Source organism: Phyllobates terribilis, unplaced genomic scaffold (genome assembly GCF_046119375.1).
Source record: "Phyllobates terribilis strain yellow unplaced genomic scaffold, ASM4611937v1 Scaffold_7__3_contigs__length_470593459, whole genome shotgun sequence".
Classification (NCBI taxonomy): domain Eukaryota; kingdom Metazoa; phylum Chordata; class Amphibia; order Anura; family Dendrobatidae; genus Phyllobates; species Phyllobates terribilis.
The window spans coordinates 357,340,812-357,367,395 of record NW_027362767.1 but is presented as its reverse complement, the minus strand read 5'-3'; the positions used below and the strand labels follow the sequence as shown (position 1 = coordinate 357,367,395).

Below are 26,584 nucleotides of genomic sequence, written 5' to 3'. Positions count from 1 at the left end.
TGACTGTATACAGTATATACTCCCCGGTGTGTAGTGACTGTATACAGTATATACTCCCCGGTGTGCAGTGACTGTATACAGTATATACTCCCCGGTATGCAGTGACTGTATACAGTATATACTCCCCGGTGTGTAGTGACTGTATACAGTATATACTCCCCGGTGTGCAGTGATTGTATACAGTATATACTCCCCGGTGTGCAGTAACTGTATATAGTATATACTCCCCGGTGTGCAGTGACTGTATGCAGTATATACTCCCCGGTATGCAGTGACTGTATACAGTATATACTCCCCGGTGTGCAGTAACTGTATATAGTATATACTCCCCGGTGTGCAGTAACTGTATATAGTATATACTCCCCGGTGTGCAGTGACTGTATACAGTATATACTTACCGGTATGCAGTGACTGTATACAGTATATACTCCCCGGTATGCAGTGACTGTATACAGTATATACTCCCCGGTGTGCAGTAACTGTATATAGTATATACTCCCCGGTATGCAGTGACTGTATACAGTATATACTCCCCGGTATGCAGTGACTGTATACAGTATATACTCCCCGGTATGCAGTGACTGTATATAGTATATACTCCCCGGTATGCAGTGACTGTATGCAGTATATACTCCCCAGTGTGCAGTGACTGTATACAGTATATAGTCCCCGGTATGCAGTGACTGTATACAGTATATACTCCCCGGTGTGCAGTGACTGTATACAGTATATACTCCCCAGTGTGCAGTGACGGTATACAGTATATACTCCCCGGTGTGCAGTGACTGTATACAGTATATACTCCCCGGTGTGCAGTGACTGTATACAGTATATACTACCCGGTGTGCAGTGGCTGTATATAGTATATACTCCCCGGTGTGCAGTGACTGTATACAGTATATACTCCCCGGTATGCAGTGACTGTATACAGTATATACTGCCCGGTGTGTAGTGACTGTATACAGTATATACTCCCCGGTGTGCAGTGACTGTATACAGTATATACTCCCCGGTATGCAGTGACTGTATACAGTATATACTCCCCGGTGTGTAGTGACTGTATACAGTATATACTCCCCGGTGTGCAGTGATTGTATACAGCATATACTCCCCGGTGTGCAGTAACTGTATATAGTATATACTCCCCGGTGTGCAGTGACTGTATACAGTATATACTCCCCGGTGTGTAGTGACTGTATGCAGTATATACTCCCCGGTGTGCAGTGATTGTGTACAGTATATACTCCCCGGTGTGCTGTGACTGTATATAGTATATATTCCCCGGTATGCAGTGACTGTATATAGTATATACTCCCCGGTGTGCTGTGACTGTATATAGTATATACTCCCCGGTATGCAGTGACTGTATACAGTATATATTCCCCGGTATGCAGTGACTGTATACAGTATATACTCCCCGGTATGCAGTGACTGTATACAGTATATACTCCCCGGTATGCAGTGACTGTATACAGTATATACTCCCCGGTATGCAGTGACCGTATATAGTATATACTCCCTGGTGTGCTGTGACTGTATATAGTATATACTCCCCGGTATGCAGTGACTGTATACAGTATATACTCCCCGGTGTGCAGTGATTGTATATAGTATATACTCCCCGGTATGCAGTGACTGTATACAGTATATACTCCCCGGTATGCAGTGACTGTATACAGTATATACTCCCCGGTATGCAGTGACTGTATACAGTATATACTCCCCGGTGTGCAGTGACTGTATACAGTATATACTCCCCGGTGTGTAGTGTCTGTATAGAGTATATACTCCCCGGTATGCAGTGACTGTATACAGTATATACTCCCCGGTATGCAGTGACTGTATACAGTATATACTCCCCGGTGTGTAGTGTCTGTATAGAGTATATACTCCCCGGTATGCAGTGACTGTATACAGTATATACTCCCCGGTATGCAGTGACTGTATACAGTATATACTCCCCGGTATGCAGTGACTGTATACAGTATATACTCCCCGGTGTGTAGTGTCTGTATATAGTATATACTCCCCGGTATGCAGTGACTGTATACAGTATATATTCCCCGGTATGCAGTGACTGTATACAGTATATACTCCCCGGTATGCAGTGACTGTATACAGTATATACTCCCCGGTATGCAGTGACTGTATACAGTATATACTCCTCGGTGTGCAGTGACTGTATACAGTATATACTCCCCGGTGTGTAGTGTCTGTATAGAGTATATACTCCCCGGTGTGCAGTGACTGTATACAGTATATACTCCCCGGTATGCAGTGACTGTATATAGTATATACTCCCCGGTGTGTAGTGTCTGTATAGAGTATATACTCCCCGGTGTGCAGTAACTGTGCTACGTGCAGTAACTGTGCTGCGGGCACCGGTTGTAGAGCCTCTCCTCCTCCTGTAGGGGGCGGCAGCTGCTGCTGTGACTCATTGTCTGGGAGGACTCTGCCAGGCAGACCGGCCCCTGTCATGGCGCCTTGCGGTCCGGTGGTGCCGGGCTCCCGGGGCACGGGTCCCTGGCTGGCAGTGCCCTTGTTGTTTATTATAGGTCTGTGTTGGGCAGAGGACAGCGCCATGGAGGACATCGTGACGGAGAAGCAGGTGGAGGCCATTCACCGGCTGGACAGCACCAACCTGCTGATCTTCATCCTGCTGCTCACCCTCACCATCCTCACCATCTGGCTGTTCAAGCACCGCAGGTTTCGTTTCCTCCATGAGACTGGCCTGGCCATGATCTATGGTAGGTGGCAGCCCGGGGCGGGGGCAGTGCAGGAGGGGGGCGATGGCTGGTCAGTCACTGCCACCAGTCCTGCCTGGCGTCATGCCCCTGCACCCACCCCAGACAATGGAGGTGACCGGCAGTGACTGCCCAGGGCTGACCTGGGGCAAGTGCTGTGCATGGCCTGTGCTACAGATATGTGCTACAGTATGTATAGTATGGCTGCAAAAACCCCAAAAGTGCCATATGCCAGCCAAAGGCACTCCTGTAATACTACACGCCAGTCACAGGTACTCCTGTAATACTACACGCCAGCCACAGGTACTCCTGTAATACTACACGCCAGTCACAGGTACTCCTGTAATACTACACGCCAGCCACAGGTACTCCTGTAATAATACACGCCAGTCACAGGTACTCCTGTAATACTACACGCCAGCCAAAGGCACTCCTGTAATACTACACGCCAGTCACAGGTACTCCTGTAATACTACACGCCAGCCACAGGTACTCCTGTAATAATACACGCCAGTCACAGGTACTCCTGTAATACTACACGCCAGTCACAGGTACTCCTGTAATACTACACGCCAGCCACAGGTACTCCTGTAATACTACACGCCAGTCACAGGTACTCCTGTAATACTACACGCCAGCCACAGGTACTCCTGTAATAATACACGCCAGTCACAGGAACTCCTGTAATACTACACGCCAGCCAAAGGCACTCCTGTAATACTACACGCCAGTCACAGGTACTCCTGTAATACTACACGCCAGCCACAGGTACTCCTGTAATAATACACGCCAGTCACAGGTACTCCTGTAATACTACAAGCCAGTCACAGGTACTCCTGTAATACTACACGCCAGTCACAGGTACTCCTGTAATACTACACGCCAGTCACAGGTACTCCTGTAATACTACACGCCAGTCACAGGTACTCCTGTAATACTACACGCCAGCCACAGGTACTCCTGTAATACTACACGCCAGCCACAGGTACTCCTGTAATACTACACGCCAGCCACAGGTACTCCTGTAATACTACACGCCAGTCACAGGTACTCCTGTAATACTACACGCCAGTCACAGGTACTCCTGTAATACTACACGCCAGTCACAGGTACTCCTGTAATACTACACGCCAGCCACAGGTACTCCTGTAATACTACACGCCAGCCACAGGTACTCCTGTAATACTACACGCCAGCCACAGGTACTCCTGTAATACTACACGCCAGCCACAGGTACTCCTGTAATAATACACGCCAGTCACAGGTACTCCTGTAATAATACACGGCAGCCACAGGTACTCCTGTAATACTACACGCCAGTCACAGGTACTCCTGTAATACTACACGCCAGCCACAGGTACTCCTGTAATACTACACGCCAGCCACAGGTACTCCTGTAATACTACACGCCAGTCACAGGTGCTCCTGTAATAATACACGCCAGTCACAGGTACTCCTGTAATAATACATGCAAGGCACAGGTACTCCTGTAATAATACACGCCAGTCACAGGTACTCCTGTAATAATACACGGCAGCCACAGGTACTCCTGTAATAATACACGCCAGTCACAGGTACTCCTGTAATAATACACGGCAGCCACAGGTACTCCTGTAATAATACACGGCAGCCACAGGTACTCCTGTAATAATACACGCCAGTCACAGGTACTCCTGTAATAATACACGGCAGCCACAGGTACTCCTGTAATAATACACGCCAGTCACAGGTACTCCTGTAATAATACACGGCAGCCACAGGTACTCCTGTAATAATACACGCCAGTCACAGGTACTCCTGTAATAATACACGCCAGTCACAGGTACTCCTGTAATAATACACGGCAGCCACAGGTACTCCTGTAATAATACACGGCAGCCACAGGTACTCCTGTAATAATACACGGCAGCCACAGGTACTCCTGTAATAATACACGCCAGGCACAGGTACTCCTGTAATACTACACGCCAGTCACAGGTGCTCCTGTAATAATACACGCCAGTCACAGGTACTCCTGTAATAATACATGCAAGGCACAGGTACTCCTGTAATAATACACGCCAGTCACAGGTACTCCTGTAATACTACACGCCAGTCACAGGTACCCCTGTAATAATACACGCCAGTCACAGGTACTCCTGTAATAATACATGCCAGGCACAGGTACTCCTGTAATACTACATGCCGGCCACAGGTACAGGCTATGTACCAGCCACTGGTGTCTAATTATCCCAGCCACAAAGCCGGATCAGAAGAGGCGCCGTGGATGCCGCCGGTAGTAGGAGGTCCGCAGGGCTCTGGTCTTGTCACTCTGTCTGGTCTTCAGCTTCACAACCACATTATTCCAAAATATCTACATTGAAAAATGATCCAAATTTACTCCATGATCTTACATATTTCTCACCGTTTTGGGTCTGCAGCTTTTCTGCTGCTTATGCGTCTCCATGGAAACAGACAGCAAACACATCTGTGCTGTGTCATCCTGCATTCTCCTACTTTCTTCCACTTGTCCCTCCTTTGTGATAATGTAGTAAGCTAGCCAGATAGAAGGTAACACAGCGCAGGATCAGACTGCACAGCCTTTATCTGTTACCATGGAGATGCATCGTGTGCTTAGGAGCTGTGGACACAAAACAGTAAATCCTTATGTGCATTATTTTATATAGGCATAGAGAGAATGAAACCGTTTCTGGATGTGTACATAGCCTTCACACAATGCAGGGGTTTATGTGTGTACATGGGATGTTTGGATTTCGGTGTAATATGATTTGTTAACTTATCGTACAATAAAGGACGTCCTTGTTCTGTGACTGAAAGTCAATAGTACAATCTCTTAATAGTTTCCATTTCACGTGTTTCTTGTCAATTTACTTCTGGGTGAATATTCACCAGAAAGCTGCCGATTAGCCCCCCGGGATGTAAGCCTCGTCCTAACTCAGGTTACGATCACCGTGTGCCAACAAGTCTGTTATAGCAGGTCAATGACTGTCATAATAAAAAGTTTATTAGACTGCCCCCCTAAAACTGTCTACACAGTGCATCCTCATCCATATCCAAGCCCTCAAAAAGAAGCCGCCAAAGCCATCAGATCAAGGGGAACTCCGGAAAGCTGCAGAGGGGGAACCCATAACCAGTGCTGGCATGTAGGGCCCACTTCATTACAACATTTGCACCATTTGTTGTCTAGTTTTTGGTGTTTTTCATTTGCACCTTATGTATATATATTTTTTTTAATTTGCGCCTTTTTAAAAAGTCTATTATGGCCAGGGTTTGGGATTTCCAGATGATTTGGCTTAATCGTCAACTGCGACTTTTTTATTTTTGCGCAGCTACTATCCCCCACCCATTCCCTCCCCCAGAGTTATTTTATGTACATCTGAATTTTTTGCAAATTTTGTGTCATTTAGTGCTAAAATGTCTCAAAACAGGTTAATGACTAAAAAAAAAAAAAGAGCATTTTTTTTTTATTTTGCAAAAAAATTCATGAATCTTTTTTAACAATTTGGCGCAAAAAGCGGCAACGGATCCCACAAGATACAAAAAAAAAAATTACTTAAAAAAAATGTGATGAATTGGCCCTTAGTGTTACTTAACGCTCATTCAGATGCAGGATGTCTCTGTTCTGCCAGCTCTCGTGGCTCTTAGAGGGAGGGTCCCAAAGAGAGGACCCCTGTATAAAGTTGAAATGCTCTAATAGGGCTTATAAGCTGGAGTCGTCGGCATAAGCCACTGGCATTAAACTTGGCAAAGCATTTTGTTTCTGCTCCTCACTTTGTGCCAGCGAGTGGGCACCTGTTCTGTAGTACATGGCAGTGCCAAGTCCAGGAGAGCAGGAGCTGATTTTTGCAGAGGCGGTCCTCTCTACTTCTTGTCTATGGCTATGATATTCATTTTGAGGGCATATGAAAATAAGTTGTCTTAATGACATCATCCCAGTTAAACCCTACCCCCAAAAATTACCAATTTATTTTTTTCTTTGTGTGATAAATTGCTCAAAAGTATGTACCCCCGGCCACTACATCATACACCAGTGGCAGTGTTCTTTATACCACTGTGTGGGATTCATTGTGTCAGGGTACTGGGCCTAAAAAACACCTTTGGTTCAGTGCACAGTATATTAAAGGGCATCTGTCGCCATTTTTTTGCTACCTCATCTGAGAGCAGCATAATGTAGAGAAAGAGACCCTGATTCCAGTGCTGGGTGCAGCAGTTGTGACACAATCAGCATTTTTAGCTGTATCGCAGTAGGGGGCGGAGTCGGACTAGCAAGCGCGTGCCAGCTAGTCTGCACAATGATAATGTCCTGGTGATAAGACCTTCATTGTAAGTAAACCACAGCACACAGCCTAAGTGACACATCACTGAAATCTGTGTTTTAACCCCTACCTCATGCTGTCCTCAGATTACATAGCAAAAACCTGCTGACAGATTCCCTTTAAGTGCTTTAACCATTTTTGTGTCTTCAGAAGCAACTTGCGGACATTATAAGTCTATGCCTATGAGGGCATTAGAAAAGCTGGCATCTGATCTATGTGGTCTGTCCTGTCTAACCTCCTATGATCAATTCTTATCCCTCTATCTGCGCTGTTGTAGGTGAAATGTAGCACTACAAGTGCAGGAGTGGCTTTCATTTCTGATACATAAAGAGGGATTCCAACAGGTGGACCCCCCAGAACATATGGGCAGGAATTGTCATTACCCCCATTGTAAATACACATAAATATCCTGCTAAAGCTGAGCTGCATTTCTTCTTGCAGCCAAACTCACGGAAATCCCCTAGGGTTCATAATGAAAGAAAATTACAGGATCTCAGTAGTGTGACGGCTCAGATTAGTTTTATGGAAACATTTCGAACTCTCCCAAAAGTTTGAAACCTTTGGAAAACTTCTTTAACACACATACTATTGTTCTTTGTGTTGTGGATAATATACTTAATTAAAGGGGTTAAAGAGTTTGTTTCATGAAGCCAATTCCTGTCCATATTCCCTGTTGTAGACACCACTGAGCGGATCTCCTCTCTCGGGACCACCCTCTATAAGGAAGGGCATGGATCTGAATGACTGCCATGCAACGCCAAGGGTGCACAGAGCATCTGTGCTTGGTTTAACCCGTCATTCTGTTCTGACAGAGACCCTTTAATATCATGTTAGGCTGCTCTACTGTCACGGGTGTATCAAGTGTGACAGTCGCTCTGGATCTGACTGTTGAAGGTCACTGCTCTTGGCTTTGCAGATGCCTTCCTGATCCTCTCATCTCTGTAGTGTAATGATATCCTTCTTCCTTTAGGACCCAGCAGTGACCTCCACCTTCTGCTGCTAATTGACACACCCTTGCTTGGTAGTTAAAAACTCTCAGTGTCTCCAGAGAGTTGCAGATGAGAGTTCTATGTTCCTCTGTCCATGCCTGGAGCACTAGTAGTATGCCAGATTCTTCTTGGACTTCCCTTGGAGGACAGTTGGCATTATCTCTCTGGTGTCTTATCAAGCTAAGTGTATCCCCTTTGTTTACCTTGTTGTCTTTAGTTACAGTGGGGCCTGACCAGTGTTCACCCTGTCCCCTCCCTACCAAGGGCCAAGCTCTAGGGACATTCAGGGATTAGGTTTCCTGCTTGGCGATAGGTGCGGAACCTATATAGGGACAATAGGGTAGTCAGGGTGATATTAGATCTCATAGGGAGTTTCCACTAGCCCTTTCCCTAGTTGTTGGGTTCCTTTCCCCTTCTTACCGTAGTTGTACATTTGTTCCTTCCCTCACCTTGCTTGACATTATCACCGACCATACATAAAAAAAACAAAAAAAACCTGACACTTGGGTTGTTTTTTTTGTGTGTGTGTGTGGGGGGGGGTGGGGTTTTTTTTGGTGGATTTTTTTCCCTCTCCCTTGGTTCATGGATCCCTTTGTAATGCTGGCAGAGTAGCTGCACAGGCTGTCACTGGAGGTGACTGACCTTCGCTCTGAGGTTCAGCAGCAGCGGCTGCAGACTTCTATTGTTGGAGGCTCTGCGGGTAGGCCGGTCCAGCCTGAACCCAAAACTGCCCTCCCGGACAGGTTTTCAGGAGGTAAGGACAAGTTTTTTGTATTCAAAGAAGATTGCAAATTATATTTTAAACTTTGTCCTTACTTCCCTGGAGATGAGGAGCAGCGAGTGGAGATTGTGATCTCACTGTTGCAAGAAGATCCTCAATCCTGGGCTTTCTCTTTGCCACAGGGTTCTGTTATTCTCCAGTCAGTGGAGGTTTTTTTTTTGGGGCTTTAGCCATCCTCTATGATGATCCTGACCGAATCTCCTTGGCTGAGACCAGGCTGTGTTGCTTTCAGCAGGGGAATCGGTCAGTGGAGACGTACAGCTCCAAATTCCATTGATGGGCAACTGATACTAAATGGAATGACCCGGCTCTTAGAAGCCAATTTTGTCAGGGCCTTACTGAAAAGTTGAAAGATGCCTTGGCAGTGTATGAAACCCCGGAGTCCTTGGAGGCTGCCATGTCATTGGCTATACGTGTTAAGATGGACGCCTTCGGGATAGGTGGGTGAGACCATGTTCTCCGGAGCCCTCTTTTTGTGGTAATGCCCCTTTGCTGGGGGCGCGATCTCGGGGTGAACCAGTACTTGTGGAATTGGATGAATGCATGCAGCTAGGGGGTGCCTCTGCGTCGTATGTTTCCCCTGAGATCCGCAAGAAAAAGGGCGTGTGTTTTTTGTGTGGAAAAAAGGGACAATTTATTGGGGCCTGTCCCTCGATTCCAAAGCAAAAAGAAACTATTAACCCTTGGTAGTCTGGAGTTGGATAATCAGGGGGTGTGTTTATCGTCAACCTGCAGTTCTCTGTTTATCCTGACAACAGAGGTGGTGCTAGAGAGCAGGAATGATAAAATTTCTGTTTGTAGACAGTGGAGTTGGAGTCAGTATGGTTGATGCTGAGTCTGTGAAAACTCATGGACTTGCTTGCTGTACTTTAGCTAAGCCCATTCCTATTTATATCATCGACTCAGCGCCACTTGCACATTGTACATAATGTGAGACTGAGAGTGGGGTCTTTTCATTATAAGATAATTCCTTGTTATGTCCTGGAGGGCCTTCCCACTCCAATTGTACTGGGTCTACCCTGGTTGATGAAACATAATCCGATAGTGGATTGGCAATCCAGAGATATTGTTGAGTGGGGAGATTACTGTCATGAGAACTGTTGAAACATTTCCCTTTCTGTACTCTCTACGGAGACCTTACCTGCGTTTTTGTGTGGTTTTGAGGACGTACAGTACAGACCAAAAGTTTGGACACACCTCATTTAAAGATTTTTCTGTATTTTCTTGACTATGAAAATTGTACATTCACACTGAAGGCATCAAAACTATGAATTAACTCATGTGCAATTATATACTTAACAAAAAAGTATGAAACAACTGAAAATATGTCTTATATTCTAGGTTCTTCAAAGTAGCCACCTTTTGCTTTGATGACTGCTTTGTCATGAAAATACAGAAAAATCTTTAAATGAGAAGGTGTGTCCAAACATTTGGTCTGTACTGTATTTTCTGAGAAGGGGTGTCAGTATTTGCCTCCTCATCGTGTTTATGGCTGTCCTATTAATCTGACCCCCGGAGCTAAACTACCAAAGTCCAGACTGTATAATCTTTCTGGCCATGAGAGACAAGCCATGAAGGATTTCAGTGCGGAGAGTCTGGAGAAGGGACATATTAAACCCTCATCTTTGCCCGTGGCCGCAGGGTTCTTCTTTGTAAAGAAGAAAGATGGCGGTCTCCGTCCCTGTTTAGATTTACGGGAATTGAATCAAATTACCAACCGAGATCCATAACCCCTTCCTCTGATTCCAGTTTTGTTCAGCCAGGTTGTGGGAGCTAAGGTCTTCTCCAAGTTGGATTTAAGGGGAGCCTACAATCTGGTTAGAATCAGAGAAGGGGATGAATGGAAAACGGTGTTCAATAGCCCTGAGGGGCATTTCGAGAGTCTGGTTATGCCTTTCGGTCTGACCAACGCTCCTGTGGTGTTCCAGCATTTCATAAACTATATTTTTCATCATTTGGTGGGGAGGTGTGTGGTGGTCTATCTGGATGATAGTTTGGTTTACTCACCTGATTTTGAGACACATCGGGGGCATGTTAAACAGGTGCTTCAGTTATTAAGGGATAACAAACTATATGCCAAACTAGAGAAATGTGTTTTCGCTGTCCAGGAGGTGCAGTTTTTGGGGTACCTGATGTCATCTTCGGGTTTTCGGATGGATCTGGAGAAGATCCTTGCTGTCTTTGATTGGGAAGGTCCTGAGAACCCGAAGGCTTTACAGCGTTGTCTGGGCTTTACTAATTTTTACTGGAAATTCATCCAAAATTATTCGGCAATTGTGAAACCCCTGACTGACATGCAGGCTTTTTCCTCCCTAAAGAGCTGTTTTGCCACAGCACCTATACTCAGTCAATCCGATGTTGCTCAATCTTTTATCGTTGAATGAGTCGGAGGTGGGGGTTGAGACTTTGTTGTCTCAGGGTTTGTCCCCTTGTAAATGGCATCCATGAGCTTTCTTTTCCAAGAAATTATCTTTAGCTGAGCGAAATTATGACATCGGTAATAGGGAGCATTTGGGAATTAAATTGGCGTTCGAAGAATGGCGACTTTGGTTGGAAGGGGCTGTCCATCCTATTACTGTTATCACGGACCATAAGAACCTGTCATACCTTCAATTGGCTAAATGTCTCAACCTTGCGCAATCTAGCTTGTCCCTGTTTTTTACTAGGTTCAATTTTGTTGTCACTGATGCTTTGTCCCGGAGCTTCCCTGGTGGTGGTAACCATGAGAATCCTGCCCATGTTTTGCAGAAGGGGGGTAGTCATTTCGGTCTTATACCCTGACCTGGAGGGTGAGGTGTTGGAGGCTCAGGGGGAGGCCCTTGCCTCCTGCCCTTCGGGGAGGTTATTTGTACCATCTAATCTGCGGCGTAAAGTAATTAGGGAGCATCACAACTCTGCTGGGCATCCAGGTGGTAAGGCAACCGCGGACCTCCTTTCTCGTTGTTTTTGGTGGTCGGGATTGTATCAGGATGTGGTTGAACATGTGTCTGCTTGTAGTATTTGCACACATGCTAAAGTATCACATACCCGTCCGTCTGGTCCTCTTCTTCCACTACCCATTCCTAGCAGACCATGGATACACTTGTCCATGGATTTTATTACTGACCTACTGGTATCTGCAGGCAAAACTGTGGTCCTGGTGGTTGTAGATAGGTTCCGTAAAATGGTTCACTTCGTTTCACCACCGAATGCCAAGACTCTTGCTCAGGTATTTATTAGGCTATGTGCCCACGATGAATAAATGAAGCGGAAAATTTCCGCTTCATTTCTGCATGTCCTTGCCAGTAAAAACGCGTGCGGATTTTTACATGCATTTTTGAAGCGTTTTTAACATGCGGATTTGCCATGCGTTTTTCTAATTGAGTAGGCAATTTTGCATGCATAAACGCACAAATAATGGAACATGCTGCAAATTTTTCCACTCATAAAATCCGCTGCGGGAAATTCCGCAGCATGAGCACAGAACTTGCGGATTGTCATTGGGGACCATGGGGCACGTATTACCAAGCATTTTTCAAGCGTTTCCGCAGCAGAAATTCCGCAGCAAAAACGCATGAAAAACGCATCGTGGGCACGCAGCCTAAATGAGATCGTGAAGGTTCACGGCGTTCCCTCTGTGGTGTCAGATCGGGGAACCCAGTTTGTTTCTAAGTTCTGGAAAGCTTTCTGTACTCGTCTGGGGGTTCAACTGTCCTTTTCCTCTGCCTTCCATCCTCAGGCGAATGGATAGACTGAGCGCATTAATCAGAATTTAGAGACTTACCTCAGGTGTTTTGTCTCCGAGAACCAGGATGATTGGGCATCTTGCCTATCGTTGGCCGAGATTGCTATTAATAATCATCGCCAGGAGTCTACCTGCAGGTCGTCGTTCTTTGGTGCATACAGTTTCCATCCACAGTTTGGTACTGTCAGTGGGGGAGGGGCTTCGGGAGTTCCTGAGTAGGAACGTTTTGCTTCGCCACTCTCCTCTGTGTGGCGGGGGGTTCAGAGTAGTTTGAAGATCATGGGAGACCAGTACAAACGTATGGCTAACAGAAAACGCTCGTCAGGTCCGGACCTAAGTGTGGATGACTGTGTGGCTGTCTACTAGGAATATCAAGTTGAAGGTTCCTTCCTGGAAGCTGGGATCTAGATTTATTGGTCCCTATAAAATAACCGCCATCATTAACTCAGCAGCGTTTCGTCTTGAGCTACCTCAGGCCCTTAAGATCCCTGGAGTACTAGTAGTTGGCTAGATTCTTCTTGGACTTCCCTTGGAGGACAGTTGGCATTATCTCTCTGGTGTCTGCTCAAGCTAAGTGTATCCCCTTTGTTTGTTTACCTTGTTGTCTTTAGTTACAGTGGAGCCTGACTAGTGTTCACCCAGTCCCCTCCCTACCTAGGGCCAAGCTCTAGGGGACATTCAGGGATTAGGTTTTCTGCTCGGTGATAGGTGCGGCATCTATATAGGGACGATAGAGTAATCAGGGTGATATTAGATCTGCCTAGCTGTCTCCACTCCCCCTTTCCCTAGTTGTTGGGCTCTCTTCCCCCTCTTACCGTCGTTGTACACTTGTTCCTTCCCTCACCTTGCATGACACCTACTGGAAGAACGGATACAAAGAGCAAATGAGCTTATATCCTCCCTGCAGCCACTCGCTACCAGTCATTGGGCGGTGCAAGGGAGTGATCGCTGACTACAAAGTGAGCGCGGCTGTAATCACTCCCCGGTACTTTCATTGGGAGCCTGCTCTGTACGCACGCTGCACGCACGCTGCAGAGCAGGCTGTCAATCAAAGTGCTGGGGAGTGATTACAGCTTCTCTCACTGTGTAGTCAGGGTGATTGTATTCACTCCGTTGCATTGCCCTGAGGATTGGTAGTGAGTGGCCGCAGGGAGCATATAGTGTAAGTTAAAGGGGTATTCTCAAGTTTGGAAGTTATCTTCTATCCACTGAATACAGGGATAACTTGTTGCTTGCTGTGGGTCCAACCTCAGGGACCCTCATCGATGCCGAGAGCCAGCACTTTTCTGTGTGAATGGAGGGTTGGTCGATCATGCTCACTGCTGCTCCATTCATTGTTATGGAAGTGCCAAAGACCAGCAGAACGCAGTGATTGGCTGTCTCTGGAGGCCCCATTTAGAATGAATAGAGCGGCGGGGCACATGATCAACCACCGCCCCATTCACACTGAAAAGCCCCGACTCTCTGGATCGGTGGGGGCTCCAGCGGTTTGGAGCCCAGCGATCGGGAAATTATCCCCTATCCCACGAATAAGGGATAACTTCCAAACTTGGGAATACCCTTTTAATTTTCTCCCTGTAATAAGACAGCCTAAGATGATATTAACGATCCTTACCTCCAGATTGACTCTATATCTGCAGGTAAATAGCCTTTCAGGACACAACACCTTCCCTATAATAGAGCAGATGGGGAAGGGTTGCGGGATCAGTAGGTACCATATTCCTAAGGCTAACCAAACTAATGCAGGAGAAGAGTTGCGCATGTACCTATGCTTCTCAGTCGCAATGTTCATTCTCCAAAATGATCAAAGAGTTGGAAAAATATTTGGACTCTGAGTTGCTCGTTCTTTTGTTCGCAAATCGCAGGAAATCTTAAGGACTTTTTGTGCTTTGCAACAACAGCATTTGGCAGCGGAATACGGTGAACCTTGACAGTACGACGCGTCATGGTGAATGTCGCCAAGGAGAGAACCCGCACCCTTATTGTATCAGTATGGAGGTGTTTTCACGGCTCTATGTACATCCATTTGCTTCTATGAGAACATTTGGTCCCTATAAAGCTCCTGTTAGTACTTAGCACAATTATTATTATTTTTACGTTTTGACACTGCAGTAATTTTGGCCCAGCGTCATATGTTATGGTTCAGTAGGGAAAACGTGCTGGATGGTGGTCTTATCACTGCAGCCTGTAATCAGAGGCTTGTGATGGACAGCAGACGCCCCTGACTATAGTTAGCTTCTTGTGTGGGGCACAGATGACCTTTTCTTTTCTCTTGCCGCTTCCTGCACCAGTAGAGCTGGTGTTTGCTGGGCTCTGCCGCCGTTTAGTCCTGTCGACTGTACTTGCTGACAACTGATTGCATTGTATTTTATTAAGTGGTGGAACGCTGTTGTCTGAGTAGAAGTTGTTTTTCCACCTCCCCCATCGTCCGGTGTGGTCATATCTTTTCCAATTCTAACTTTTAGAGTAATCGTGAGTTTGCCTATAGGTCATTCTCATGTGAGTTCAGTAAGGAGCACACAGCGATGTCTTCTTCACCTGACATCTTAGTGGTGGACAACCCGTCCCCATGTGTTGGTTCCCAGTCTCCTGTAATTGTGGTCCCTCTGACACCAATACTGTGCAAGAAGCATAATGTGAAATTCATTTTCTCCCGGTAGCCGCACTTTCAGTAATGCGGCCTTTCAGCATTGTAACACCTGAAGATTAATCTTATGTGTGCAGGTACATAGTGTTTTCCAAGGTGGCAGGTTCCCTTTAACAAAATGTAAAGTGAATGTATAAAAGAGAAATCTAAATAAAATCAATATTTGGTTTGACCAGCCTTCAAGCATCAAAGCATCAATTCTTCTAGGTACACTTGTACAGAGTTTTCAAATTGGGGCGCGTCATTCTATACATCCACCGGCGCACCCGTGACATGATCATTGGCGACGATGGGTAGCTATGACAACTGGGGGGTCTGTTGAAAACCTCCGTGCTTGACATTACCTAGCTCCCCTGAAACCCTACCTGTGGCCGGGCTTCAAGGGTGTCCGTGATTTTTACTATATACAGCACAAGCGATCAGACAATTGCAGATTCAAGTCCCCTAAGGGGACTAATAAATACAATGAAAAGTCGAACAAAAGTTTTAAAAATATGAAAAAAATATATATATATAAAAGTTCAAATCACCCAACTTCTCTCCATTAAAAATAAAGATAGTAAAAAAAAAAGTCCAATATATTGAAATTAAAAAGAGGGGCAATATGGCCCGGTGTTGATCTGGTTAATCCCAGTTTATGCATTTCTGGCCCAGTTTGTCCATCGCAGTCTCTTGTTTTCCAGGTGTGATTGTCGGGGTGGTGTTGCGGTACGGAGTGCACCTTACGAGTGACGCCAACAACATAACCATAAGCTGCGAACAGCAGACGACGCCGGCCACGCTGCTGGTGAATGTCAGCGGCACCTTCTATGAGTACACCCTGAAAGGAGAAATCAGCTCCCAGGAGGTCAACAATCTGCAGGACAATGAAATGCTCCGGAAGGTGACCATTTATGTGACTATTGTACAAATTCAATGCCAGAACCTAAATTGCAGATTTCTCAAGTAACAGGATCACTTTTACAGCCTTGTTTGTGCAATGTCAGCCATGTGATTGAGGTCATAGACGAGCTTGCTCCAGCTGCAGCCTGCTCACAGCGACCTCCTCCATGACGTAGCCTGCATAGCCCAGCGCAGATACCACTCTGCTAATACACCTAGGTATAGGCTGTCTGCTATAATGTGCCGAGCTCGGGGCTCAGACTCGGGACCGGTGGGCTTCTGTAGTGGTTCCTGCCTCCTGAACTCATATATAGACAATCTGTCTTAAAAGACAGATTCAACTCACTGAGGGATCAGGTTACATGTTTCATATAGAAGTTTATTGATGGGGAGGACGGAAGCAGCTGGATAGAGTGACACACACACTGCTGCTTTCAAGTAAGGGTTTTAAAGGTAATCAGTCACCAGGTTTTTGCTATGTAATCTGAGAGCAGCATAATGTAGGAGCAGAGACCCTGATTCCAGCGATGTGTTACTTACTGGGCTGCTTGTTGTAGGTTCAATAATATCAATGTTTTATCAGCAAGAGATTATCACTAGAAGACTAGTTGTCTCATGCCATGTAGTCCTCCTGCTCTGTATAACCCCACCCCCCACCACTGATTGGCAGCTGTCTGCCTATGCACAGTGCACACAGGAAGCAGCCAATCAGTGCTGTGGGCAGAATTATACAGAGCTCAGCATTCAGAGAACAAGTCCTATAATGGTCAGAAATATTGTCAGTCCTCATGTACACACACAACAGCTTATTCTGAGCAGTCATCTGAGATGACAGGTAAGCGCATGACATAAGTACAGCACCACCTACTGTTCTTTCCTGGTCAGCGCTGCCCTCCCTGACCCTCTTATGAGGTCTCGCATTGGTTATATGTTCCTATGTATAAGTCTTTATTATTAGTAATACATGAAGTACAGACTGTATATAACATTACCTTTTCTGCTTTGCTTGCAGATTACATTTGACCCTGAAGTTTTCTTCAATATTCTTCTTCCTCCAATTATATTCTATGCAGGATACAGCTTAAAAAGAGTAAGTATCTATGACCTCCGTCCTGCTGGGTACTAACCTGTGCACCTTGTTGCCCGGCTGCTGATGGCCGCTGGCGGAGGATTCATTATAAGTAGTGTTGATCGCGCACTGAAATGCTCGGACGTGCTGGACTCGAGCAGCGAGCATGATGGAGGTGAATGGCAGACTCCAGCATTTCTCTCTCTCTGATCCCAGCACCCCGATGCTTGATCGGGTATGGAGCAGTGCCGAGCACACTCGCCCATCACTGCTTATAAGGCATTTTGCTTGTTAGCTCCCTAATTCTCTGTGCACTTTGTGCCTGGACCTTACATTTGGTGCATGTGCTTGGTAAAAGCTCCTGGCATATCCGTCATACGTATCTATAGGCAGCCATTTATACAACAGAAGTCGAAAGAGTCTCCTGCGATCTGCGACATGATGGCATGTATCAGTCATTACTCCTTATCTCTTCCCCTTCATAAGGCTTTATTACTGGCACATGGAGGTCCCATCCTTTCCTCCCAAAATATGTTCTGATCTGAGTACATTTCATGGAGCTTTTCCAACATGGCAGAAAACCTTGTCAATTTTGGCACTGGGAAGCCCCAATATCGGCCTTCTGAATCCTTTGACTATTGCCCAGTAGGGCAGGGTATGGCCGGCTTAAAGTAAAAATCCAATATCGCATAATTCAGTGATAATATCGCGAGAAGCTGTAGTATTCTGACGTATAGCACCTCTTTTTCTGTTCTGGGATATGAAGATAACTTCACAGCTCCATTTTCTGTGCACCGATCCTCAGACTCATGTATAGTGAGGGGTCATCAGCAGATATTGGGCAGGACCCCCCATACTAAATAATGACACGTGGCTATGATGTGTAAGTGTTATCCGATGGGTAAATCTCAGCGAACCCCTTCACCGCACGGCCCCCCACCATTGACCGGGGACTGAATCTCCGTCCTGTTCTCTGGCTCGGACTGTGCTGCAGTTCTCCTTACAGAGAGATTAGGAGTTATGTTGTGCATGATCTTGCCAATGCAATGTAAAAACCTCCATAATAAATGTCATTGTTTACTTATAGACCACCTCACAACAGCCTAAATGACCCCCTGTATTTTTGTCTTCCTTTCTAGAGGCACTTCTTCCGAAACCTGGGCTCAATTCTTGCCTACGCCTTCCTGGGGACAGTGCTTTCCTGTTTTATTATTGGGTAGGTATATCTATCTCATTTGCAAACTTGTATGCAGAAATCAATGAAATAGTGTATATTATATTGTATGGTGTATATTTTTCTATATCTGAGGTTCTGGAAGACTTAAAAGGGTTTTCCCACAAACAAAAGCTGATTTTAAATCAATAGATATTGGAATAATAATAATTTCCACAATTTGATGTGTTTAAATAAAATGTCCCTGTGCTGAGATAATCTTATAAAATGTTCCTCTGCTGTGTACTGTGTAATGGTTGTGTCTGTGCAGGAACATGGTCTGATCATACCACATCTCCTGGGCAGGTGAGGAAGCAAAAGAGTATACAAACATTACAGCATGGGATTGCAAATACTGTATTTTGCAGATTATAAAACGCACCGGCTTATAAGACGCACCCCAAATTTTGGAGTGCAAAATAAGAAAAAAATGTCTTTTTTTAAATAAATTGGTGCGCCTTATAATCCTGTTTACCTGGGAGGCAGTGGTGGTGGAGCGTGGGTCACACATATCTGAGATTGGCGGCGGAGTCCGGAGTCGGGCGATGCTGTGGGCCCCGGTGGTGGCGGGGTGATGCTGCGGGCCCCAGCGACGGCGGGCGATGCTGCGGCCCCGTCCTCCAGAAGCCGATGATGAGCAGAGTAAATGTCCCTTATTCTGTGAATAGCGCTGTGCTTCGGCAAAATGGCCGCCGGAGCATGCGCAGATCGAGATCTCGGGAGACGAGATGCGCATGCGCAGATCGAGATCTCGGGAGACGAGATGCGCAGATCGAGATCTCGGGAGACGAGATGCGCAGATCGAGATCTCGGGAGACGAGATGCGCAGATCGAGATCTCGGCAGACGAGATGCGCAGATCGAGATCTCGGGCAGACGAGATGCGCAGATCGAGATCTCGGGAGACGAGATGCGCAGATCGAGACCTCGGGAGACGAGATGCGCAGATCGAGACCTCGGCAGACGAGATGCGCAGATCGAGACCTCGGCAGACGAGATGCGCAGATCGAGACCTCGGCAGACGAGATGCGCAGATCGAGACCTCGGCAGACGAGATGCGCAGATCGAGATCTCGGTAGACGAGATGCGCATGCGCAGATCGAGATCTCGGCAGACGAGATGCGCATGCGCAGATCGAGATCTCGGCAGACGAGATGCGCATGCGCAGATCGAGATCTCGGCAGACGAGATGCGCATGCGCAGATCGAGATCTCGGCAGACGAGATGCGCATGCGCAGATCGAGATCTCGGCAGACGAGATGCGCATGCGCAGATCGAGATCTCGGCAGACGAGATGCGCAGATCGAGATCTCGGCAGACGAGATGCGCAGATCGAGATCTCGGCAGACGAGATGCGCAGATCGAGATCTCGGCAGACGAGATGCGCAGATCGAGATCTCGGCAGACGAGATGCGCAGATCGAGATCTCGGCAGACGAGATGCGCATGCGCAGATCGAGATCTCGGCAGGCGAGATGCGCATGCGCAGGTCGAGATCTCGGCAGGCGAGATGCGCATGCGCAGGTCGAGATCTCGGCAGGCGAGATGCGCATGCGCAGGTCGAGATCTCGGCAGGCGAGATGCGCATGCGCAGATCGAGATCTCGGCAGGCGAGATGCGCATGCGCAGATCGAGATCTCGGCAGGCGAGATGCGCATGCGCAGATCGAGATCTCGGCAGGCGAGATGCGCATGCGCAGATCGAGATCTCGGCAGGCGAGATGCGCATGCGCAGATCGAGATCTCGGCAGGCGAGATGCGCATGCGCAGACCGAGATCTCGGCAGGCGAGATGCGCATGCGCAGACCGAGATCTCGGCAGGCGAGATGCGCATGCGCAGACCGAGATCTCGGCAGGCGAGATGCGCATGCGCAGATCGAGATCTCGGCAGGCGAGATGCGCATGCGCAGATCGAGATCTCGGCAGGCGAGATGCGCATGCGCAGATCGAGATCTCGGCAGGCGAGATGCGCATGCGCAGATCGAGATCTCGGCAGGCGAGATGCGCATGCGCAGATCGAGATCTCGGCAGGCGAGATGCGCATGCGCAGATCGAGATCTCGGCAGGCGAGATGCGCATGCGCAGATCGAGATCTCGGCAGGCGAGATGCGCATGCGCAGATCGAGATCTCGGCAGGCGAGATGCGCATGCGCAGATCGAGATCTCGGCAGGCGAGATGCGCATGCGCTGATCGAGATCTCGGCAGGCGAGATGCGCATGCGCTGATCGAGATCTCGGCAGACGAGATGCGCATGCGCTGATCGAGATCTCGGCAGACGAGATGCGCATGCGCTGATCGAGATCTCGGCAGACGAGATGCGCATGCTCTGGCGGCCATTTTGCCGAAGCACAGCGCTATGCATGGGATAGGGGATATTTACTCTGCTCACCTCTTGCTTCTGGAGGACGGGCCCGCAACATCGCCCCGCTACCTCCGCAGCCGCTAACAACCTCTGGGACCCCAATCCGACGTGGCCCCCCCAGATAAAACCGTAAGTTTGCATTATAAGACGCACCCCCTTTCTCCTCCCAAATTTGGGGGGAAAAAAGTGCATCTTATAATCCGCATAATACGGTAATTATTTCTTTGAGGTAGAACATTTTTTTAAAAACAGGCAGGGAAATGTTTTACCTCACAGAAAGAATCGGCTGTGATCTCGTGCTGTCCTGTTTGTATACTCTTTTGCTTCCTCCCCTGTCCAGGAGATGTGGTATGATCAGACCATGTTCCTGTACGGTCAGACACAGCCATTACACAGTACACATCAGGGGCACATTTATAAGATTATCTCAGCACAGGAACATTTTATTTAAACACATTCAATTGTGGAAATTATTATTATTCCAATATCTATTGATTAAAATGAACTTTAAAATTAACTTTGTTAGTGGGAAAACCCCTTGAAGCCCACCATACACATTAGATGGCTGTTGTGTGAACAGTGTTTCGGATGATGGTTTGGCCGTCAGCCATCTCGTCTGTCAGTCCCATATACAGGAGCGATCCCTCTTCCAACTTATCTCGGGAGAAAAAGCAATCAGCAGTCCGAAATCGGACATGCCCTATCGACATCTCACCTGCTGAATAGTTGGTTGGTGCCTCCATACGCATTAGAGTGTCGCCTGAACCTGTCCATATCTGTGGGTTCAGATGATATTAATGTAATGTCTACGGGGCCGCTATTGTCCTATTGGCAGATAACATTGCTTTCTCATTCTCCCAGGGCTCTGATGTATGGATGTGTGAAGTTAATGAAAGTCATAGGAACGTTAGACGGCGACTTTTACTTTACCGACTGTCTGTTTTATGGAGCCGTAATTTCTGCGACTGATCCAGGTAAGCCGAAGTGCTGAATATCCCGTGTACACTGTGTGCGGTCTCAGGCTTTACACTCATGTCATTACTTTCCAAAATAACGGAAGTATAAGAATATACATCACATAGAAAAAGAGACAAATCATTACATATTTGTTACCCACAGAACTTCTTAGAAGTTCCTAGTGACCGGCTGCTCTTATATTCTGCTAACATAAAACCTGGAATTTTTCTGTTGCTTCGACATTTAAGTCCGCAGTTTCCTTTGATGCTGTGAGAATTGTGGGTTTTAGCATACACATTTGGGTCTCGCAGTGTTTGCCCCGGTCTTTAGTGCCCCTGTTTTTCCCCTCTGGAAAAGATAATATTTAAAGGTGTTTTCCGCAGGGTGCACAGAATGGGCACAGCACATTGCCTACCACTGATGTTCCCCTCCTTATTAACCGTCAGGAGCAAGAAAGGGACTCTGTAGGGTAACTTAGCCCAGGGGTCAGTTTGGTGCCACCCTTTAAAAGCATAATAAATTGTTTTGTAGCTTTATTAGGGGCAATGTCTGCATTAAGGACAGGTGTTAATTCTCCTGACTCCTGTTCTTTTCTTATTAGCTGATTGCTCTTTCCTCAGGATAGCCCATCAGTGTTTGATGTTCATGTCCCAAAGGAAATTTGTCACCAGATTTTTGCATCAACATGAGAGCAGCCTGATGTAGGAGCAGAGACCCTGATTCCAGCAGTGTCACTTACTGGGCTGCTTGCTGTAGTTTTTATAAAATCACCGTTTTATCAGCAGGAGATTATCACCGGAGGACTAGTAAACCTGCTGCCAGGTAGTCCTCCACATTCATGAGCTCTGTATAACTCCACCCCCACCACTGATTGGTAGATTTCTGCCCATGCACAGTGTACACAGAAAGCTGCCAATCAGTGGTGGGGGTGGGGTTATACTGAGCTCATGAATATGGAGGACTACCTGGCAGCAGGTATGCTAGTCATCCAGTGATAGTCTCCTGCTGATAAAATTTAACGACTATGTATATATGTGTTCACATTTTTTTTTTTGTCAATTTTGCTTACTAAATGCAAATTGAAGTAACTTCCTAAACAGTCTTCATAAAAAATGTCCTAACTCTATTCTGCTGCAGAGTCTGGAAGTCTTTCACCTAACTGGATGCTCTGCTGTACTGATAAAAATCTGCCAGGGGTCCTTCCCCTACCTTCCTTCCGTGTTTAAAGATTGCAGCAGGGAGGGGGTTGTACTCACATCTCCAGTATGGAGAGATGAAAACCATCTATGAGAGATTAAAGCATCTACAGTCTCGGGGAGGGCAGTGAAGACATGTTTTTGATTAGGAGGATAGTACATGAAGAGGATAGAAGCTGTGTTGATATGAGCTGAAGGACACTTTGTGCACAGAGAGCTCATATCCAGCCTCTATTACAGGACGGGTTGCTCCCACAGGAGAAGAATCCGAATCTTAGAGCAGGCTGCAAACTGTATATCAGGGTCTGAAATTGACTAAAGGAATGAAAATTACAGATTGAAACTAACATCAGTTTTTCTGTCAAATGTGTCCACAGTTTTAAAATACAATGATATTTTCAAGCCAAAGAACTTACTGAAATTATGTTGTTGTTTTTTTTTTCACTTTATAGTCACTGTCCTAGCTATATTTCACGAGTTGCAAGTAGATGTCGACCTATACGCCCTTCTCTTTGGTGAAAGTGTCCTAAACGACGCCGTGGCCATAGTGCTGTCATCGTAAGTTACTTCCTTTCAGTAGGGATCAGATTCTGTCACAGGTTTTTTTTTTTTTAAGAAGTTTTCCATTGAAACTTGTCATAAAAAATGTGATTAGTAGATTCTGACACCAGTGTCGAGAATGTGGACGGCTATGGATGAGCAATCAGATTCTGTAGAAATGAGCTGGATTTCTAAAACTTTTCTGTGCACCTGGCCCCGGTCAGTTCAGCACGGAGACGTTTTGGAGTACCCCGGCCAGTTCAGCACGGAGACGTTTTGGAGTACCCCGGCCAGTTCAGCATGGAGACGTTTTGGAGTACTCCGGCCAGTTCAGCACGGAGACGTTTTGGAGTACCCCGGCCAGTTCAGCACGGAAACGTTTTGGAGTACCACAGCCAATTCAGCACGGAGACGTTTTGGAGTACCATGGTCAATTCAGCACGGAGACGTTTTGGAGTACAGCGGCCAATTCAGCACGGAGACGTTTTGGAGTACCGCGGCCAATTCAGCACAGAGACGTTTTGGAGTATCGCAGTCAATTCAGCACGGAGACGTTTTGGAGTATCGCAGTCAATTCAGCATGGAGATGTTTTGGAGTACCATGGTCAATTCAGCACGGAGACGTTTTGGAGTACCGCGGCCAATTCAGCGAGCTGATCGGATGGTCGGATTTCCACTGGTCTGATGGCTTATGAAATGCCCTCAGTATAAACGTCCTGGAAGACCCCATTAAATTCTGCATCTTTTCAGCAGTAATGAGCCGTATACTTTATATCCTAAATGTGACTTTCTCATATTGCGGACACATTACTTAATTTTTCTGAAATTTTAATGAATTCTTAACGTCTCTTTTCCAGGTCAATAGTTGCATACCAGCCGTCTGGAGACAACAGTCACACGTTTGACATCACCGCCATGTTTAAGTCTGTGGGAATGTTCTTGGGTGTTTTCAGCGGATCGTTTGCTATGGGAGCAGCCACCGGAGTGCTCACCGCATTAATATCCTTCTCGTCTCTTCTGACACGATGACTGTCTCTTACATTAAAAAATAAGCCAAATATCAAGTAGAAATGTTCCTTATAGTCTAACCCCACTCCCCGCACTTTAAGATGTCTTCTATGTATTAGTCCATGTTCCTTAACTCTTTCCACGTGACAAAGTTCACCAAGCTGCGGGAGTTCCAGCTGCTGGAGACCGGCTTGTTTTTCTTGATGTCTTGGAGCACATTCCTCCTTGCTGAAGCATGCGGTTACACAGGTTTGTTGGCTCTTATTTTAGGTTGGCATAGGTACATCAACTAGTATCAACCTTCTGGAAATCTGATTTCTTAAATTGCAATACTTAAAGGGAGTCTTCTTAGAGAGTGGTCAAACTATCTGCTAAAGTCTACAGAAGCCTCCTGCATGTGGCCATATTACTGGAACGTCCAAGTGCGAAGCGGCAATATTGCTGGAAAAGACTTCCTTAAACCGTCATCCACTTCTCTGTGCCTTTATGTCTTATATGGACACACGTTGAGGTCTTTTTCTATTGGCATTTCTATGTTTTATCAGACACCACACTACAGAGACATATACAGCTTTTACATATGGATTGCAAGTACTACAACCCCCAGGACATTGTGCTTGAGGCATAAGTTGCCCATTCCTGACCATGGTATCTGTGCTGCCATCTGTGCCATTTAAGGGAGTCTGTCACCCCAAAAACTGCTCATACTGGCATATAGGGGATCTTCCTTTTATAAAAATCATATAAGGGGTCTTTGGTGCACTCTTTGTGGGGCCAGGGGCTTGGTGCACTGCAACACCCCTCAATTTGCTTATTGAAGACTGTCATATCTTCATTGACGACAATCGAGCCCTGGCTGAACTCACATTGGCAGCTCAGTACGGACACTCCAGCCGCACCCACATAGTGTAGGTTTGCTCTCTCATCATTGGCTCCTGTCTGGGGTTACTGCTCGGTACTGTAATGCAGACAGCGTGTGTGACTGCGCTCCTGCAGTGTCCATGCTGAGGTGCAAAGCTTTTGATTGAGATCAGGCAGTGCATGATTGAGCCCTGTCAATCACGATATGATAACGTGCTCATGTCACATACACACATCTCAGCTTTTGACGTGGAATGCGCCTGCAAGGGTTAATATATCACTTCTCACTCAAAGCATCACTCAGCCTCTGTTCTAGGCAATAAAGTGAGTATAAATCACACCCCGACACAGTCCACACACCCTGGCTACACAACACGCTACCACCACTCATCAAACACGGGGTGATGAGTCCCCAAAATATATTTTACTGTCAGACAATCAAAAAAGTCACACACTCTCTGAAAGGCTATGGATTCTTTAGACCATACAAGGATCAAACTTAATAACGATTTTAAGCTTTAATATACAAATATAGCTTACACCAAAAGATATAAAAAGGTAAAAATAAAATGAAACACAATTATGCAAAACAGTTCTGAAATAACAGAAAATATCTAGTTGCTCTTCTGCTTCCTTGGGGGAAGGAGAAATGAATTAAGGATCACAATCGGCAGCCCCCACATGTGAACAACTTTCTTTTGTACAACCCAGCTTTTATAGGCTTGACCCTGGCTCGGGTTTCCAGGACGGCCTGGATTGGACTATTTAAAAATTGCTGTTTGTGACTGGACATGGGCTAACTTAGGGGCTAGAGCCTTGCATTTCATATATCCTGTGTCTCTAGCAACTCCATCCATACAGTACATAGGAAATATAATGGCCATTTGCTAACCCTTTGAAGCTGAGTGACCAAGGTGGGGTGTCAGAATTGACACTTCTGTACTCCTAGCAAGAAGACCAATTTCTTCTGAGTTCCTGCAATACTGGTACATCCAGTTTGTATTTTTGTCAACTAAGTGTAACTCTACTGCTGTTATATATTCCCCTACAATTATATTTTTCCTTCACAGATCAGTAGGCATATTATTGGGGAAGCGAAATGGAGCACTGAGCCTGTGGTGCACCAAAGTCCCCCCATTTCCATACAAAATAAATATTTTTTTTCTGGCAGCTAAACCGCTAAATCTATACTTCAGGTATGATTTTTACAAAGACCAAGTCCGTTACATACCTGTATAAGTGGGTCATTTAGCTTTTTGGGGGTGACAGACGCCCTTTAAGTTGGCTAAATAACTTA

At 46.3% G+C, this 26,584-nt stretch overlaps 1 protein-coding gene across 3 annotated transcripts in view; it reads left to right on the top strand.

Annotated features, from left to right (window-relative positions):
- Positions 1-2,436: 2,436 nt before the first annotated feature.
- The window catches only part of SLC9A6 (solute carrier family 9 member A6), a 48,822-nt gene continuing 24,674 nt past the window's right edge, over positions 2,437-26,584 (top strand). For all 3 annotated transcript variants that reach the window (XM_073641297.1, XM_073641296.1, XM_073641295.1), the window contains exons 1-8: positions 2,437-2,747; positions 15,885-16,084; positions 17,096-17,173; positions 18,292-18,368; positions 21,587-21,699; positions 23,331-23,436; positions 24,276-24,417; positions 24,570-24,675. In XM_073641297.1, coding sequence (XP_073497398.1) covers positions 2,477-2,747; positions 15,885-16,084; positions 17,096-17,173; positions 18,292-18,368; positions 21,587-21,699; positions 23,331-23,436; positions 24,276-24,417; positions 24,570-24,675 — 1,093 coding nt within the window. In that variant the 5' untranslated portion in view covers positions 2,437-2,476. The remainder of the gene's footprint in view (positions 2,748-15,884; positions 16,085-17,095; positions 17,174-18,291; positions 18,369-21,586; positions 21,700-23,330; positions 23,437-24,275; positions 24,418-24,569; positions 24,676-26,584) is intronic.